The sequence below is a fragment of the Eublepharis macularius genome, chromosome 2 (assembly GCF_028583425.1).
Source record: "Eublepharis macularius isolate TG4126 chromosome 2, MPM_Emac_v1.0, whole genome shotgun sequence".
Taxonomy (NCBI): Eukaryota; Metazoa; Chordata; class Lepidosauria; order Squamata; family Eublepharidae; genus Eublepharis; species Eublepharis macularius.
This window is the reverse complement of record NC_072791.1, coordinates 46768349-46786018: the sequence shown is the minus strand read 5'-3', so window position 1 is coordinate 46786018 and position 17670 is coordinate 46768349. Positions and strand designations below refer to the sequence as shown.

The following is a 17670-nucleotide window of genomic DNA, read 5'->3' as shown; positions in this document are numbered from 1 at the left end:
TTTTTTTCAATAAAAAACGATATCATTGAACGTTCTGTTATTGTGTTTTTCTTTTAAGACAAAAGATGTTAATTAGTTCAGACAACTGTATGAGTTGTTTTTTCTAAACTAAAACCTCAGTATTCAGGTTTAATTGCAATGTGGCACGTTGAAATAAGTTGGGTTTGTGTTACAATTTGGGCACACAGGCTCAAAAAGGTTCGCCATCACTGTTCTAGGTGGTAAACCATTGCTAATGCTGTATCTTAATTTCATTTTGCAAATGCTCTAACCGTCACTTTTGTTTCTCAAGCAGCCTGAGAACACAGCTGTCTTATCTCTTTCCTTTGAAGCTCACAGAAGTGACCTTGCGCTGTCTAAAATGTTACAGTTTACTCTTATGTCGTTTGTCCTGTCTATATACTCTAGAATGAATTCCCAGACCCCTTCCCATGCAAAACTGTGGTCTAAGTGGGAGGGGGGAAATGACTGAGTATTTAGAGCTGTACTTTCAAGTTTCTATTCCTATCAAGGAAGTGTGTACTGCTTAGATGCTTGTTTGCCTCTGAGTAATTCTATGGACATATATATGGAAATGATTGGATTTCTGAATAAAACCATTTAACCAAGAGTTAAATGGTTGACTTCTTGTTGCAATGTTCTTGTTAAATGACTTCTTGTTGCAATGGTACAGAGACCTGTCTACCATATCCTGTCATCCATAGCCTGACAGGAACTGAGTTTCTGTTGCTGTGTTGTATTGTGGTAGGGTATGTTAGGGAATGGAGATTGTGGGGTGGTGGTGAGAGAGGAGACCGGAATGGAGCTGGGGATCCCAGTGCTCCGGGGTTGAGGGAGATATGGCGGTGGGACGCGGTTTTGGAAGGGAAGGCCATGGAGACATGGTAGGGCTCGGTGTCCTTCCAACCTTTGTCCCATCCTGAGGCATGCTGGTTGGGAGGCTAGGAGGATGAATTACCTCCCTCCCGCACTGCTGTTGTGTAACGTCAGGCCCATCAACAATATGACCAAGACACTGCAAGATTTCTTTGCAGTGGAAAATGTGGACCTGGTGTGCGTGGCTAAGACCTGGGCGAGGGATGGCAAAACAGTTGCCTTGAAAGAGCTGGCTCCCCCAGGGTTCTCGGTCCTTCATCAGTCCCGGACGGACGGTTGGGGGTGGGGGCAGGAGTGGCTATTCTCATTCAGGAGTCTTTCTCCTTCAGGCCGCTCTCTGCACTAAAGATCACTGGCACTGATTGTGTTGGCCTGTTGTGGGATGCTGAGGAGAGCTTGGCTATCTGTTTGGTATACCGATTGCCTAGGGCACCAGCAGTTACCCTATCAAGCCTGTTGGAGGTGGTGGTGGGGTGGGCTTTGGAGTACCCTAGGCTGTTAGTTTTGGGTGACTTCAATATCCATGTGGATGATGCCGCCTCCTTACAGGCTGCGGACCTGGTGTCATCCATGGCAGCACTAGGGCTCTCCCAATTTGTTTCGGCTCTCACACATCAAGCGAGCCACACGCTAGATTTGATCTTTGGAATGGGGATTCAGGTGCCCATTGAGGCAGTGCCATGGTCAGACCACTTTGTCCTGAAGGCCCGTCTGGGAGTGCCAGCCCCTTCCTGCATGGGCAGTGAGCTGATTTATGCTCACCCGCAGAGACTAATGGATCCAATTGGTTTCCAGAATGCTCTGCGGGATCCGATGCCCTCTGGCGGTTCGTTAGATGAGCTGGTGGAGGACTGGCATAGTCGTCTCTCCAAAACCATCGATGAACCCCCCCCCCCTCCGTTGCCCTCTCCGTTCCTGTGCCAGACTAGCCCCCTGGTCCACGGAGGAGCTACAACTAGCTGGAGCGAGTGTGGCGGCAGAATCAGAGCGAAGAGGCAAGATCATCTTATAGAGCGTTTATGAAATCCTATGAGGTGGCAAAGTAGGAGTATTATGCTGCCTCCGTAGCATCTGCTAACTTACGCCCAGCAAAATTATTTCAAGTTGTTTGGTCCTTGGTCTCCCTCTTGCAGGGAGACTGCTAAATTAGAAATTCAGCTATTAGCTGTGAGGTTTTGGGGAGCTTTTTTGAGGATAAAGTCTTATCTCTCCGCCGTGACCTGCCAGCCACGGTTGATACAGTAAGGGAACTGGAGACCCTTTGGCTGTCTTCTGGCCCAGTATTGGATCACTTTGGTCTGGTCTCCCAGGAGGATGTTGACAGGATCCTGTAGCTGGTGAGGCCCACCATGTGCCCCTTGGATCCCTGCCCTTGTGGCTGGTTAAGGCCAGTATCGATGGGCTGAGGGCCCTGCTGGAGGCCATTATTATTCTGTCACTGAGAGCCGAGGTTTTTTCTGGGGCATTAAAGGAAGCTGTAGTGAGGCCTCTCCTGAAAAAGCCAACTTTGGACCCCACTGATCCATCCAGTTACCGCCCAGTCTCAAACCTCCCATTTCTGGGTAAGGTGATTGAGCAAGCGGTGGTGGAGCAGATGCAGGGTTTCCTGGAAGATGCATCGATCCTGGACCCATTCCAGTACAGTTTCTGCCCAGGCCACAGGACTGAGACAGTGATGGTCGCCGTCACAGACAATCTCCGTAGGCATCTGGATCGAGGCAGGTCAGCATTACTGGTGTTGCTAGACCTCTCAGCAGTGTTCAACATGGTCGACCATGAATTGTTGACCCACCGCCTTGCCGATGTGGGGATTTGAGGGACTGCCTTGCAGCAGCTTGTCTCTTTTCTCCACAGTCGGGGACAGAGAGTGGCGCTGGGAGAGAGGTTATCAGCGCGCCAATCCTTGGTGTGCGGAGTCCCGCAGGGGGCGTTACTCTCCCTGTTGTTGTTTAATTTCTACATGTGCCCTCTCGCCCAGCTGGCACAGAGTTTTGGACTGGGTTGCCATCAATATGCGAGTGACACCCAGTTGTACCTGTTGATGGACAGCTGGCCTGGCTCTGCTCCTGATGCCCTAATTAGAGCATTGGGAACCGTGTCTGGATGGGTGAAGCGGAGTAGACTGAAGCTGAACCCCATGAAGACAGAGGTCCTGTACTTAGGCCATGGGGGTGTAGATATGGAGATCCAGCTCCCAACTTTTGATGGGGCACCACTTGTGCCCACTCCATCTGTCAGGAGCCTTGGTGTGACACTGGACTCCTTCTTGTTAATGGAGCCCCAGGTCAAGGCAGCTACCTGAACTGCCTTTTTCCATCTCCAGCAGGCCAGGCAGCTTCCTCCTATCTCTCAACCCATGACCTAACAACAGTGATCCATGCAATGGTCACCTAGACTAGACTACTATAACTTGCTCTACACAGGGCTTTCCTTGGGTCTGACCCGGAAACTGCAGCAGGTCCAAAATGCAGCTGCTTGTGTCCTGACAGGAATTTCCTTCAGGGCACATGTGACTCCAACTCTACAGCAGCTACATTGGCTCCCTGTGGAGTTCTGGATCAGGTTCAAGTTTTTGGTTCTGACCTATAAAGCCCTAAATGGACTGGGACCAGCATACCTGAGGGACCGCCTCTCCCCATATGTACCTTGGAGAGCTCTCAAATCTGCAGGTGAACACCTATGGTGGTCCCTGGCCACAGGAAGGCTCGGCTGGCCTAGACCAGGGCCAGGGCATTTTCTGTCCTGGCCCCGACCTGGTGGAACTTTCTGTCAGAAGACACTCGGGCCTGCCAAGATCTCATATCTTTTCGGCGGGCCTGTAAGACATAGTTGTTCCGCAAGGCATATGGTTGAGGCCAGCATGGGATCCATCTAATTAGCCTCCTGCCGGTCTCCTACCAGTGTGTGTAGGGGGCAATATGGTCCATCTGCCCCCCTATGCTTGGTGAGTTAGAGTTTCACCAACCCACATCTCCACTCTTTTCTCCCCTTTTTTCCTTTGTGTATGGTGGGCAGGGAAAGGGTGCCCCATCTGGAATACTGAAATTCATGTTGTACTTAGATCTCATTTTATTGTTTTTATCCGTTGTAATTTATTTATGATTGTAACCCGCCCTGAGCCTGCTTGTGGGGAGGGTGGGCTAAAAATCTAATCAATCAATCAAGATCTCTGCCTTCCCAATGAGCATCATTTCTGTCTTGTCTGAGTTTAATTTCAATCTGTTCACTTTCAGCCATTTGACCACAGCTTTCAGGCAATGACCCAAAATTTCTACTGCATTCTGTGGTGATTTGGATACTGAGATATAGAGTTGGGTGTTATCTGCATATTGATGGCATCCTACTGCATAGCTATGAATGAGTTCTCCTAAAGGCTTTACTTGGAGGTTGAATAACATGAGAGATAAGACTGTGCCCTGTGGAAACCCGCAAGATAATTCCGACTCTGGAGACAGCTGATCTCCAACTGCAACCCTTTGAGTACTTTCCATGAGAAACGATTTAAACCAGTCCAAGAACCATTCTTTGAAGCCCACTTTGGCCTCCAAACACCTCAACAAGATGGCATGGTCTATTGTGTAAAAGGCTACAGATAGATCCAGGAGGAGCAATAATGAAGCATAGCCTTTGTCTGTGCTCAGACAGAGATCATTTGCTAATGCTACTAGAGCCATCTCTGTCCCATGACCTGGTCTGAATCCAGACTGAAAAGGGTCCAGGGCACTAGAGTTATCCAAGACCTGGAGTTGGTCAGCTACTCCTGCTGCCAGCTGATGGCTGATAATTAACCATATCATATTTGTCTGGATAGTTTTTTAATTAGCGAATAGATAACTGCCTCTTCAAACAGACAGGGGAAGGTGCCCTGAGTTAGAGATTGATTTATTATAGACCTCAGTGGTTCATTTATGTGGTCCTTACTTGATTTTGACAGCAAGATGGGCAGGAATCCAGTACAAAAGTAGTGGCTTTCACAGATGCCAGGATCCTATTAAAATCGCTCATTGTAACTGGTTCAAAGTGGTCCAGATGGTGCAGCAAGCATTTCTTCCATCTCATCTGTATTATAGCTAGCATCCAGATCAGAGCATATTTGTGCTATTTTATCAGCAAAAAACTTTGCAAAGGCCTCACAGCTAACTGTTTATTCTTGAGACTGTAAGTGTTCAGATTTAGGGGTACAACATGTTGAGAGACCTTGACCATTTCAATTTATTCTAAAGAGGCAGTGGATTGTCTGGACCAGAATTTGAAGGCAGTGAAAGCCTGGACACTGATGAACAAACAAGCTTAATACTTACAAGACGAAAATGCTATCTATTGGAGGTCCTGTTGGTCCAGGATATGAGATTCAACCTGTTCTGAATGGGACTGTACTCCCCCCAGAAGTCTCAGGTTCACAGTTTTGAGTCCTTGACTCCCATCCTTGCAATTGAGTGGTCTACGTCCCAGTAGTGGTCAGGAGTGCCTCTTATCAGCTTAGATACATATAACAACTGAGATCCTTCCTAGAAAAGTTACACCTGGGCACAGTTACTGTCCTAATGAAATCCAGATTAGATTAATTGTAACAGTTTACAAGGCTGCCTTTGAAGAGTTCTTGGACGCTTTAACCCAAAATGCAGTTACCTAGATGATGACTGGAGCTCACTGCGAAGACTGCATGACATCTATTCTGAACCATTTGCACTGGCTGCCAATAAATTTCAAAGCACAATTTAAAGTGCTAGTTTTGACTTTTAAATCCCTAAACAGTTTGGAGATGAGATACGTGAAGGACCACATTCTCCAATAGGAACCTAGTTGCATGTGCTACCCTTTTGATTTGTGGCCATGTGTGACAGGATCTTTTAAAGTGACAGCACCAAAATTATGGAATGCACTCTCCTAGGAAGTTCATCTGCCCCCTGCCTAAGCAGTTTTTGGAAAGGCAATTAAAATACATCTATTTCACTTAGCTCTCTATCAGAATGGCAAAAAACCAAAATGCTGTATTTTTTCAAATTGACAGTATTTGCTGCCATTTTCAGGTAGCAACAATCCAATTGAAGGTTGTTGTGGGTTTTCCGGGCTGCACTGCCGTGGTCTTGGCACTGTAGTTCCTGACGTTTCGCCAGCAGCTGTGGCTGGCATCTTCAGAGGTGTAGCACCAAAAGACAGAGATCTCTCAGTGAGACACTGAGAGATCTCTGTCTTTTGGTGCTACACCTCTGAAGATGCCAGCCACAGCTGCTGGCGAAACATCAGGAACTACAGTGCCAAGACCACGGCAGTGCAGCCCGGAAAACCCACAACAACCATCGTTCTCCGGCCGTGAAAGCCTTCGACAATACAATCCAATTGAAGCATGAGATTTTATAACAGTATTTGCTGATAATAACATTAGCCACAGATTCCCTAACCCAGTAAACATCATTTGTGACTGGTATTCTACCAAACAATTACTATATTCTTGGCTGGCCAGAATAAGACTCTCCCACAATCCTCCTGGAATTATCATGCAGTTACACTGTACTGTTATTTCCCTCTCTTTGTAGAGTAATCACCTGGAGTCCACAGGCAGAGAAAGGCAGCATAGAAATGCCTTAAATAAATAGTTACATTAGAAATAAATACCATTTCCTATACAAACCACTACCAATAAACATAGAAACAAGAATGAGACTCCAGTCAAGAAAATGTGGATTTGCTAAGTATCACAAAATAACATGGTTTTATTTTATCCATTCTTACCTCCCATTTCCAAGGCTCCTAAAGTTGCTAGTCGTGCAGCCTTCAACCCAAAACCCAAATAGCTGCAAACAAGGAAAAACATTGCTTATATGTTAACTAAAAGAGGAAGGGCTGATGACTCAGCAGTAGAGAACATCCTTTGCCTGTAGAAGTTCTCAGGTTTTATCCCTATCATCTTCAGTTAAAGAACCTCGGGCTATGTGTGATAGAAATGACCTCTCTCTGCCATGGACCCTGGAGTAAGCTGCTGTCAGTCAGAGGAGACAATACTGAATGAGACGGACCAGCAGTCTGACTCAGCATAAGCCGTATGTTAAAAAAATGTGAGTTCTAATCTATCCCATTTGTGAAAAATTAATCAGCAACCTATATAGAAGCATGGATTCTGCAAAAATAAACTCCTTACTTGTTGAATTTCAGCTATGTGATGCCAACATGTGACGCTATCATAATGCAAACATTACCCTGTTTTTATAATACAAAAGACACATTTCTGGCACTTGCCTCAGTTTATTTTTAAACACTGACAACTGGCAAAATGTATTGGCTTTATTTCTGTATAACAAATTATTAAGACATGTTACTGTGACAGAAGTTTCAAGGTACACTACAAAAAAAGGTTGTTTGTATGGGACATCCCTACTCACCTGTGCGTGTAGAGCTTGTAAGTGCTGTTGAACATTTCAAATGAGGTTAGGAAATCCACTGGTGTTTGTTCAAGGGTTTCCTAAAAATTAGGATAATGAAAAAAATATTATTTTGGAAATTTGTTAAGTTTCAAAGAGATTATATATACAAATGCAGCAATGTTAGACAGAAAGGATGCCTTTCTACAACTGTTTTGTAGTTTTGCTGCATCCACGAAGTACATTATCATCTACACGAATACTCAAATATTAGCAAGTGGTAGAGACATGATAGCCTAATATTAATATTATTTATGACTGTATCTTTACCTTGCTTCTCCAGCCGCCAAAGTAGTTCAGCCTAAGGCTCATTCCTCTGCTCCTTATACTGAGTGTACGTGGTTAATCTTAGCCAATCATTGCCTCTTAGTCTAATCCTACAAATGTTGTGAAGATCTCATGAAGGAAAAACCATGTGCAATTGGTGGAGGAAGAGTGGGTTAAAAAAATATAAGCCTTAGGAAAAGCTGAATGTTTGGATTGCTGCACTAATTTGAATACTATAGAATTGAATTTGAAGAGCAGCAAAGGTACAATCATTATTTATTTTAGGGTATTTTAACCCCACGCTTCCACTAAGGAGTACAGCACAGTATCTAAGGTTCCCCCCCTTCTTTTATGATAGGCTAGAGTCTAGCTGCTAGACTGAGAGTGTAGCTGACCCACAATAAGATATCCTACTCAAACCAGCACACCATTCCAGCTCTTAAATATATTTTTCATTTCACATTCTCTCTGTTTTAAAATTCTCCCATATAGCCTAGCAACCTAACCAATAACACAGAAGCTATAAGAAAATTGGCTCACAGATATGAGGTTACCCAAAGTCACAGCAAACCAAAAAATACTGAATGAAACCTACTGCTCACCTCTAGTTGTGGCAAGAATGTAATCTGAGTTGAGGCTCCTCCCAAATCCAAGGTCCCCACAGTCTCTTGGTTCCGACCATACAGCTGCCCTAAAAATATCATTGGAAATGTTCAAAGATTCTTCCCATAGTATCAATTTCCCCCCAGCCCTTGCTGGGTTTCAGTAGAATCATAGGATACTGTAGCAGATGTACGAGGAAAACAGCCTGCAGCCATAGGGCTGCATGACCAATTTCTATAGAAGAGGCTCTATCCACCTTAAAACTGAATAATGTACTGACAATTACCTGTCAAAAAGTTCACTGTGATCCAGGCAAGAATACCTGCAAGAAGCAAGAAAGAGCCCCTGAAACTTCTTCCATTTTTAAACCTCAAATGCAACACAGAAGAGCATCAGTTGATACTGAACTGCCTCCACCTCTGTTCTCTGTTAATCGGTTAGCCATATCTGTCTAAGTAAAATTTGATTTGACTCCCTACCCAGATGTTTCAATATGTGTCTGAGATTTCCCTCACCTTTCTCAATCTTTCCATGACCCCCTGCCACAAAAAATATCTGAGACTTTACTTTTTATATCTTCCAAAAATCTTTTTTGAGGTCACCTTATTTTTTTTGTATCTTCCAACAATCTTTTGAGGTCAGCTCAGCGGAATCATTGCATCATCTTTACTGGAAAATGAGTTGAAGACTGTTTCATGCACATAGGTTGAGTTACAACATATGGCAAAACATCCAACCATTTCTCTGGGTGTCAAGATTCAGCCTTGATAGTAGAAATCCTATTTACTCACAACACCAATTTGCTGGTTTGAATTTTCCCAGGCTACTTCCATCAGTAACTCTGTGAAGTAGGGAACATGCCTAATAGGAACTACGCTTATCATCTGGTATCATTTTATGAAGGCTAACTAGTGTGACTAAGGAGGTTTTTTGCTTCCCTCTACAGGAAACCCACAGAGAAATGAATTTTGGGTCTAACAGGAGCCTGTGGTTTTTAACTTATCAAGAGCAGCACCAGGAATATTTTACCTTTCAGTCAACTCTGAGAGGCACTGCTCCTTCCTTCTTGCTTCCATAATTATTTCCCCTCTGTTATCCCAATTCGTTTTCTCCTTTCTAGGACCTACCTTCATAAGTTCCATCCATGATGCTAACACTGTTAGTGGGGACTAGAAAGGGTGATTCCTCAAAGACCCCCCTGACCTGCAAAAAAGAAAAAGGAGTTACGTTCGTTGAATTTGAAGTTCCAATATAAACCGTTTAAAACACACACACACACACACACACACACACACACACACACACACACACACAACCACCAAAACCCAGAGGCTAATTAATGACAAACACACTTACACAAGTAAGGAAGAAAAAGAAAGTCTCTGCTTCTACACAATGCCAGTATCATCCAATCCGTTATTACTGAGATATTACTTCCTTATTAAATACCAACCAAAACGCCACAAAACCCTATGCAAGTAAACTTTTGCATTCTCCAGGTCAGGCTTCTCTTTCTGGATTTTTACTTTGGGCCAGCATAGCAACCTGAAGCCTTTACTTTCCAAATACAACCCACTGTTACCTCTGAGAGCAGAGCCTGGGCTTTGTGCTCTGCTAACAGACGCAGACCTGCTGTGGCTTTCAATACTACTGGGGTCTTCTTCCAATGGCTGGGTGGCACCGCTTCCTGGGCCATTTCTAATAATTTTCTGACTGTTTCTGCACCCTAAAGAAGGATACAAACCAAGAAATGAGTGTTTGAGTGGTGCTAGGCAGAGGAACAGTTTCAAGCTTCTTTCAGATCTTTCTCTATTTACATTCAATGTCCTTCTCAAAACCTCCTTTTACTGGGAGTACTTTTCTTATTCCTTACTCATACCTGTCCTTTTATTACTTTTTCTATTTGTATTTGTTTTCCAAGTTATATCAACTTTCTCCAGAATGGAGGAAAGGACAAGGGAGAAGCCACAGAAACACAAGAATCCATCATAACTTCTTACTTTCTGAGGTTGATCGGCGTAAGCTGATAGCCCTGGCTTGACTGATTCAAAGATTTCCCCTTCTAATTCTGGAGCTTTTTCTGTAAAACAAATATATAAAGCAGCTGTTATAATAATGAATGCTTTGGTGCTGATTTGGATCAAGCTTCACAACCAGAAGTAAGGAGTTAAACTGTTATCTAATACTTCCTGTAATGTGACCCATGTTTTCCCATTCTTCCATCTTGTGAAACAAGCCAGACTTCTAGAGCCTCCTTTTAACCCATCAAGGGCTACTTTGAGAACGCAGATTTGTGTTTTTTTTGGTCAACTGACTGCCTCCTAACAATTCACTTCAGGATCAATTTAAAAACTGATGGAGGTAGTAGCATAGAGCCATGCCTCTATGCTACTCAAGTTGATATCCTTATAAAACTCAATGTGCTTCTAAGTATTTCAGACAAAAGGCTACCAATCAGTCTTCGGTCTTAAACTGGGAACCTTCTCAAAGAAAGACTCAGACAGCCCAAATGAACCAACAATTTAGAAAGAGAAGTAAGCTTATACAAACAGGGCAAAAGTGAATGATTGAAAAAGACTATCAAAACAAAAGCTTATAAACCCCAGCACCTAACATTAAGATAACTTTGCTCTCAGAATTGAATGAGCAGGTTGCAGAAGTGCTCCATCCTGTTCTCCAGTCTTGGATAATGAAAAGGTAACCAATATGGAGATTAGCCAAAACTTATGATCCAAGAGCTCCACGGCAAGAGCTCTTGAGAAACATCTGCTCATCAACCTTTCCAAGTGATCTTACCTGGGCTTCTCTGTACAAAGGTGTAAATATGAATTCGTGTCCCAGTGCTTCCAGCATCAAACATGATACCATAAAAAGTATCAGAGCTGGTATTGGCAGGACACATCTTAGGCGGGAAGAGGTTTTGGAACCACATCTCTGGGTCTTGATGAGAAACAATGCAGTAAATGGAGGAAAGCGCAAGAAAGGTAATGACTGGGATCCAGGAAAGTGCCATCATGACTGGGAGCCTTGGGCAGCAGCTGGGTGAATCAGGACTTGCAGATTTCTAGAAATTCCTGGAGACAAAAGGTATAAACTAGTAGCAAAGATTTAATAATGCTAAGCTGCCCACATCATTAAAAGTTTCCATAGAGACAGGTGCACAGTTCAAGCTTCAAAAAGAACTTTGGTAATTTAACTGCTGTTTTGAATAAAGATAAAGACTGATGTTTTGAATCCATTTGAAAATTGTGTTTAATTCCATAAACATACAAGATATCTTCCCCCATACCACTCAGTCTCCAAGCTTCAAGATAATGTGGAGTTCAACACGATCAGTATAATTAACTCATTCCTTAATTCTGCAGAACTGTAATCAGGCCAAGACTTCTGTGTCCTGCCATATTTGGAAGACCAGGCTAGCAGAGAACACAAATGTCATTCACAGCTAAAGACAATGAGAATTTCATCTCCTGCTGACAGCAGCTGCTTTGAACAACCAGTATATGAGAAGGGTGGCACTCCTGTTAGAAAAAGAGTGATGTATTGTTTTTAGAGAGGCATAATGGAAGAAGCAGTTTTCTGTCCCTGTATCTCTACTTACTTCTCTAGGATTATCGTCAATGTGTAGATTAACTTTTACTTCCAAATCAGATTCAAATCATTTTTAGAATGAATTTCTCCACCCAAGTTTTGTTTGATTACAGCACATCAACATCCCATTGCAAACTGTGGATAAAAATAGGTGCTGATAAGACTATGGTTGTTGTGGGTTTTCCGGGCTGTATTGCCGTGGTCTTGGCATTGTAGTTCCTGACGTTTCGCCAGCAGCTGTGGCTGGCATCTTCAGAGGTGTAGCACCAAAAGACAGAGATCTCTCAGTGTCACAGTGTGGAAAAGATGTAGGTCATTTGTATCTACTCAGGAGGGGTGGGGTTGAGCTGAGTCATCCTGTAAGAGTTTCCCAGGGTGTGGAATGCTAATGGCGGGAGGCTTCACTGTATCCTGAGGGGGTTCTTTTGCATATGGATTGGTACTTGATGTGCTAATCTTCTCTGCAGGGCTATTGTCGGGTGTGGAGTGTTTTGTTAGCCTGGTGTTTTTTAGAACTGGCAACCATGCTCGGTTCATTCTTAAGGTTTCTTCTTTCCTGTTGAAGTTTTGCTTATGCTTGTGAATTTCAATGGCTTCCCTGTGCAATCTGACAAAGTAGTTGGAAGTGTTGTCCAGTATTTTGGTGTCCTGGAATAAGATACTGTGCCCTGTTTGAGTTAGGCTATGTTCAGCCACTGCTGATTTTTCCGGTTGTCCAAGTCTGCAGTGTCTTTCATGTTCTTTTATTCTTGTCTGGATGCTACGCTTTGTGGTCCCGATGTAAACTTGTCCACAGCTGCAGGGTATACGGTATACTCCTGCAGAGGTTAGGGGGTCTCTACTGTCTTTTGCTGATCGTAGCATCTGTTGTATTTTTCGGGTGGGTCTGAATACTGCTTGAAGGTTATGCTTTTTCATAAGCTTTCCCATCTGATCAGTAATTCCTTTGATATATGGCAAAAACACTTTTCCTGTGGGAGACTGTTTTTCCTTGGTTGTTTGATTCATCCTGGGTTTGATTGCTCTTTGGATTTCATTTCTGGAGTAGCCATTTGCCTGAAGTGCATGGTTTAGATGATTAATTTCCTCATTGAGAAAGTGCGGCTCACATATCCGTCTTGCACGATCCACTAATGTTTTCATTAGTGGATCGTGCAAGACGGATATGTGAGCCGCACTTTCTCAATGAGGAAATTAATCATCTAAACCATGCACTTCAGGCAAATGGCTACTCCAGAAATGAAATCCAAAGAGCAATCAAACCCAGGATGAATCAAACAACCAAGGAAAAACAGTCTCCCACAGGAAAAGTGTTTTTGCCATATATCAAAGGAATTACTGATCAGATGGGAAAGCTTATGAAAAAGCATAACCTTCAAGCAGTATTCAGACCCACCCGAAAAATACAACAGATGCTACGATCAGCAAAAGACAGTAGAGACCCCCTAACCTCTGCAGGAGTATACCGTATACCCTGCAGCTGTGGACAAGTTTACATCGGGACCACAAAGCGTAGCATCCAGACAAGAATAAAAGAACATGAAAGACACTGCAGACTTGGACAACCGGAAAAATCAGCAGTGGCTGAACATAGCCTAACTCAAACAGGGCACAGTATCTTATTCCAGGACACCAAAATACTGGACAACACTTCCAACTACTTTGTCAGATTGCACAGGGAAGCCATTGAAATTCACAAGCATAAGCAAAACTTCAACAGGAAAGAAGAAACCTTAAGAATGAACCGAGCATGGTTGCCAGTTCTAAAAAACACCAGGCTAACAAAACACTCCACACCCGACAATAGCCCTGCAGAGAAGATTAGCACATCAAGTACCAATCCATATGCAAAAGAACCCCCTCAGGATACAGTGAAGCCTCCCGCCATTAGCATTCCACACCCTGGGAAACTCTTACAGGATGACTCAGCTCAACCCCACCCCTCCTGAGTAGATACAAATGACCTACATCTTTTCCACACTGTGACACTGAGAGATCTCTGTCTTTTGGTGCTACACCTCTGAAGATGCCAGCCACAGCTGCTGGCGAAACGTCAGGAACTACAATGCCAAGACCACGGCAATACAGCCCGGAAAACCCACAACAACCATCGTTCTCCGGCCGTGAAAGCCTTCGACAATACATCGCTGATAAGACTATTAATACCAGCAATATACAAAAAAAAAACCCTTAATCAAACCCGTTCCTTGAATGACTAGCCTCAAAGAAAAATCTACAGCACACTTAACAATGAATTCATGCTGAAATATCAGACTCAACCAAATGCCTCTTTAACGCTAACAACAGGTCTCTGACAATGTTTCCACTATATCCTTAAGCAGGAGCAACATTTTCTCTCATATTTTTAACACTGATTTCCAAAGTATCTATATAACATTGAATTAGGACCATATTGCAGTAGTTTGTGTTCACACACACAAACCAAATAAAAATGACTATAAAAGTCATCTCTCCTTCCTCTCAAGATACCCAGTCTTCCTGTTTTACCAATATGTCTCCTCATCCCATATTCAAAGGTATTTAACCTATCCTTGCATGTTCCTAGCTCCAGCTGGATTGAACAAATTCCTAAACTGTCACAGTCCACCTCATGCGTCAGCCTTTCAACATTAAATGATGCTCAACCCACTGATTACATCTGTCTACCAACGTATAATCAGTATTTGGCATGTGGATTCATCAGCTCAGGCCTTCGGTTCCTCATATTGCAAATTTGCTGCTCCTTTCCTCTCAGAATCTTTATCTGCCCTCTGCCTTTTATCTCATTTTCTGTTACAACAGGCTAAAACGAACCTTTAAACCTATGTCCTGTTCCCATTTGTATTCAAACTGACATTGTGTCTCAACAGCACAACATATTCCTTCAGATAACAGCACTGTCACGTCACCATCTTAATGAAATATAGGAGCAACTACTCATCTATTCTTAGCTTGCTGTGTTTAGCTAGTATGATGGGCAGACGTAAAGATTTTTGGCCCAGCAAGATCTAGGCTATACTATGCCAAAATAAAATGGAAAAAGCTTGTCTCAAAAACTTAAAATCTTACATTTCAAAAGCATAAGCCCCAAACTATGTAAACACTGAAAGAACTAACTCCTGAACTTTACCAGCAGCTAGCACAATGTGGACAAAATAAGCATAACAAGGCTTTTATAAATGTACTGCTGTGTTGTGTAACTACTGTCATTTCCACATCAGGTAAGATGAAAGCTCAAAATAGAGGGTGTTGTCACCTGTTTGAATGAAATAAATGTGATGGTCCCTGAACTAGAAGCATAGTAACAAATATATCACCATAGAAAGCACTGCCACTAGAACAAATACAAAAAGAGAAGGAAAAATCCAGAAAAAGTACAGGCCAATGTATCCCGCATATCGAGATTACTGCGGAAGCATGGAGTCATGGAATTTGGTATCCAAAGAAAAATCAGCCATGCAATGAAATCCTAGGCAGGATTACTCAGAAGTAAATTTAACTGAACTTAATTTGGACAAGTTGGTCCAAATATCTAAAACTACACCTCAGAACTAAAGTAAAAGCTGTAGCAGAGAATTGGGGCTGATGGTTAATTAAAAGTACTGGGTATTCAAGTTTGTTGTACTGCTCCTTAATCCGAGGAATCTACAGTAACTGAACACTCCTGCCCCCCCCCACACACTTTGAAAACACCATGGTGACAACCCTCCACCCCCTTCCCTTCCTTCCAAGCCACAGAGCCATCCTATGCAGCAGCAGAAGGCATCAGATTAAGACTGGAGACATCTGGAGTTAACTATACACAGCAATGAGCCTAACTGGTTCATCCTGAACCAGTTAATATCTCTAAGTCTTACATATTTCACAGCTATTTATTTAATTTAGTTATCTTTCTTCTTTTGTCAAGGAACTCTAGATGACTTACATTGGATTCCCAGGATAACCCATTCAAGTGTTCACAGGTTTGTGAAAGGGAGGGGAGAACTACATACTTTCCCAGTTCTATGTATGTATATACGTCACACAACCCTTTAGTTACTAGGTATAGAATAACACTAGCAGTTTCACAAGTAAATAGTATTCAGCTTAATAAATGGAACACATAGAAACTTAAAATATCTGATCTACATTACAATTGTGGTATATTCAAATTGCCACAGAACTCATAGTAGCTTTGCAACATTTGATTCTGAAATAGTGACGATGGCTCAGGATATGGTTATCAAAGGATAAAGAGTGATCTTACAGGGTGAAATCTCTGGTGTCTTAAATATATATAGATACTTATTTGCTATGCTTTTATCCTGCCATTCCTCCAAGAAACTCAGTGCAGCATACATCTTACTTCATTTTATCCTCATAGCAAATTTGTGAGGTATATTAAAACTGAGACAAGGGAAAATTTGAAATAAAATATGAAGAAGAACATATCTAAATAGATATCGTTTTCCTTAACAAGGAAAACTAAAGTTTTCCAGGCTTTGAATACGATCCTTCGTATGTCAGGTGACTCCAGCTAGGTCACTGCACCAAAATAACAGCAAAAAGCAATCAACATTTGCAAACTGTGAATTGCTATTCTGTTAAAAACAACATACAAATTCCTAAAACAAGCAATAAATAGATGGAACCAGAACCCATAGGAGTCACAATGCAGGATCCATTCTTAAGAAGGTTTATTTGAAAATAAGCATTACTGAATACTATAAGGCTTAGTTTCAAATAAATATTTTTATGATTGGGATATCAATTACATAATGCCTACAGAACATGGGCACTGTAAAAAGATAAAAATAGTCCATGATTTGAGGTTAAGAGCCAATAATTAGACAAAAAAAATCAATGAAATGGAAAGAAGAAAAACCTAGAACAAAAGACAAATTATTTGGGGAAAGATATGAGATTTCAATAACTGCTTAAGGGAGGAAGTAAGGGAGGAATATCAGATGGGAATATGTTCTAATAGGAAAGGTGGTAGAAGTGCAAGATTTTATAAAGAGAATACAGGAGAGCAAACAAAAGCCAAATTGGTATAATGGTTAGTATATTGGACTAGGATCTGGGAGACATGACTTGAAATCCCCACTCAGTCAAAAAGTTTGCTGTGTGCCTTTGGCTCAGTCATTCCTTTTTCCAGTCTAACATACCGCAGACAGTTGTTTTGAAGATAAAACAAGATCACATATGCTGTTCTGAGCTCTTTGGGGAAAGGATGGAATGAAAATTTACTAGATAGGTAAGAGGCAAGATAAATGAGAAAGGAAAGGCGGAATGAAGTGGGAAAAATAACAGACTAGAAAATATGGAGAAGTAATTTATGATATATCCAGTATGAAAAAGAAAATCAGGAACCAAGAACAAGAAACATGTTTTAACTGAACAAAAATAACAAGACAGGCAGGTGGCAAAGAACAGAAAAATGTGGTCCTGAAGCAAAGAAACCACTGAAGCAATAAAGTCTACAGATTATGAGGGAGTGTACAGGTATCTTGGTGGTATCCACAGAAAAATATTTTCAAAATTTGTTCCTAATTAGTTTAAAGCAGGGGAAATGACTAAGAGCAAATCAGCAGCCAATATTTCTTCTTACCAACATGACCTACCTAGATATTATTGGGCAGAGATCAATACATTCAAATTGTGCCATATACTTAGCCAAAAGACAAACATTTATCTACTCCAAATTTCCCCAGAAGCAAGTTCTGCAGTCAGGCAGCCACAAAAGAAATCACTACATCCTTACCTCTGTCCAAGTTTTCTTTGCAAGCTAATAAGCCTCAATTATTAATTGCACTAGCAAGAGTGTTGTGGGTTAACCTTCAATCACTCTCTGCTGACATGGTTTTATCATTTATCTAAAGCAAATAAAATTTATCTAGGTGCAGGTTTTATTTGACCCATGCAGGTTCAAGGG

The 17670-nt window shown here is 42.2% G+C and overlaps 1 protein-coding gene across 6 annotated transcripts in view; it reads right to left on the bottom strand.

Annotated features, from left to right (window-relative positions):
- The window catches only part of ENTPD5 (ectonucleoside triphosphate diphosphohydrolase 5 (inactive)), a 39692-nt gene that overhangs the window by 21065 nt on the left and 957 nt on the right, over window positions 1-17670 (bottom strand). For 4 of the 6 annotated variants that reach the window (XM_054972481.1, XM_054972484.1, XM_054972485.1 and 1 more), the window contains exons 1-9: window positions 17500-17598; window positions 10962-11239; window positions 10166-10245; window positions 9748-9891; window positions 9293-9368; window positions 8452-8487; window positions 8165-8253; window positions 7257-7336; window positions 6610-6671 (exon numbers count right to left, since the gene is read on the bottom strand). In XM_054972481.1, the coding sequence (XP_054828456.1) occupies window positions 6610-6671; window positions 7257-7336; window positions 8165-8253; window positions 8452-8487; window positions 9293-9368; window positions 9748-9891; window positions 10166-10245; window positions 10962-11181 (787 nt within the window). In that variant the 5' untranslated portion in view covers window positions 11182-11239; window positions 17500-17598. Of the gene's footprint in view, window positions 1-6609; window positions 6672-7256; window positions 7337-8164; window positions 8254-8451; window positions 8488-9292; window positions 9369-9747; window positions 9892-10165; window positions 10246-10961; window positions 11240-17359; window positions 17448-17499; window positions 17599-17670 lie in introns of those variants that run through there. The other 2 variants (XM_054972482.1, XM_054972483.1) reach the window with 2 other exon arrangements.